General features: G+C 46.1%; 1 protein-coding gene across 1 annotated transcript in view; it reads right to left on the bottom strand.

Annotated features, from left to right (window-relative positions):
* Positions 1–543, bottom strand: part of NUBPL (nucleotide binding protein-like) — a 90,830-nt gene extending 90,287 nt beyond the window's left edge. The window contains exons 1-2 of the mRNA XM_009887005.1: positions 374–543; positions 62–306 (exon numbers count right to left, since the gene is read on the bottom strand). Of these exons, the coding sequence (XP_009885307.1) occupies positions 62–306; positions 374–543 (415 nt within the window). The remainder of the gene's footprint in view (positions 1–61; positions 307–373) is intronic.
* Between the last annotated feature and the right edge of the window lie 762 nt (positions 544–1,305).

The following is a 1,305-nucleotide window of genomic DNA, read 5'->3' as shown; positions in this document are numbered from 1 at the left end:
CCCCCTGCGCCGAGCCGCGCCGCGCCGGGCCGGGCCGGATCTCCCCCCGCTCGGCCGGTACCCCGGCACCTGTGCAGCCCGGGAGCCCCGGAGGCGGGGCAAGGGCAGAGCGGGCTCAGCAGGCCCCGGGGAGAGCGGAGATCTTGCTGGAAATGGAGAACTTGGCGCTGAGAGAACCGCTGCTGCTCCCGACCTTGTGGGGACAGACCGAGGCCTTCCCGGATAAAGCGCCGAGCGGTGGCACCGTGAAGCAGCAGCACAAAAAAAAAAGCAGCTCCTGGCCGCTGTCCGTAAGAAAGCTGGGCCCTAGGGGTAAACTGGGTGACCATAAGCGTTATAAACTGGTTTGGGGTCATTCCGTACGCTGTGGTACCTGTCCCTGCTGAGTCTCGGTCTGGTGTTCCCGGGGCGCTCGTTCAGCTTGTCAGCGCCTTCGGGATTCCCATCTTGGCCCACAAAGTGGTTGGCCGAGAGCTTGGCCCCTTCTCGGTTTGCGTCTTTAGCAAATATAATAAATGTATTCCATTTCACCATTTGGGTCATCGATTAAAAGAACAAAGAGACCTGTAGCCAGGACAGATGTCACCTATTTGTTTATTTTTAATAATACTAACACTGAAGCACTGATAATTATTCTGGTTATAGTTTCGGTTTTTCAACCGGTATACAGCTACTCCATAGAGGTTCCATCAAAACCACCTTTCTGTTCCTTATGTCATGTGAGATTTGTTTAAAACTTTAAGATACACATCATCTACTGCTTCTGTCCTGCTGACAAGGCTTGTAACCACGATGTGGAAGGAAATTAAATCGTTTTGACATGATTTGCACGTGACAATTCCATGAATAGTCCTTAATCATCTAAGCAGTATTGTAGAAGTAATTCAGATCTTGGCAGTTTCAGGCCATTAGTTTTCATAGATAAAATACAGTGTTAAGTAGTGTCCTTTGTTGGTATCTGTTGTAGTACATAATGGTTCAGAGGATTTTACATCAGTGTAAAACATTATTATAATAAACATTTCCTCTCTTTCACATTGAGCAGAATTTTCACCACTATTATTTTTTGACTTGTATTATTAAAAGTCCTAATCAAGCACTTTGCTAAAAACACCGTTTTCAAAGGCTTATTCCAGTGCCCAGCTACACACAAAAATTACAGTGCTATAAATAAATGGTTTTGCTATTCTTTAAGTGATGCTCACTCAACCTCTTTGGTTTTTTTGTACTCATACGAGCATATTTTGCATAGCTAGCACAGACACCTGAAGAGTTTCCCAATAATTTACTGCCAAACCAAAATGC

The sequence above is a fragment of the Charadrius vociferus genome, unplaced genomic scaffold (assembly GCF_000708025.1).
Source record: "Charadrius vociferus isolate BGI_N301 unplaced genomic scaffold, ASM70802v2 scaffold14, whole genome shotgun sequence".
Taxonomy (NCBI): Eukaryota; Metazoa; Chordata; class Aves; order Charadriiformes; family Charadriidae; genus Charadrius; species Charadrius vociferus.
The sequence above is the reverse complement of the archived record's forward strand: the minus strand, read 5'-3'. Positions and strand labels throughout refer to the sequence as shown.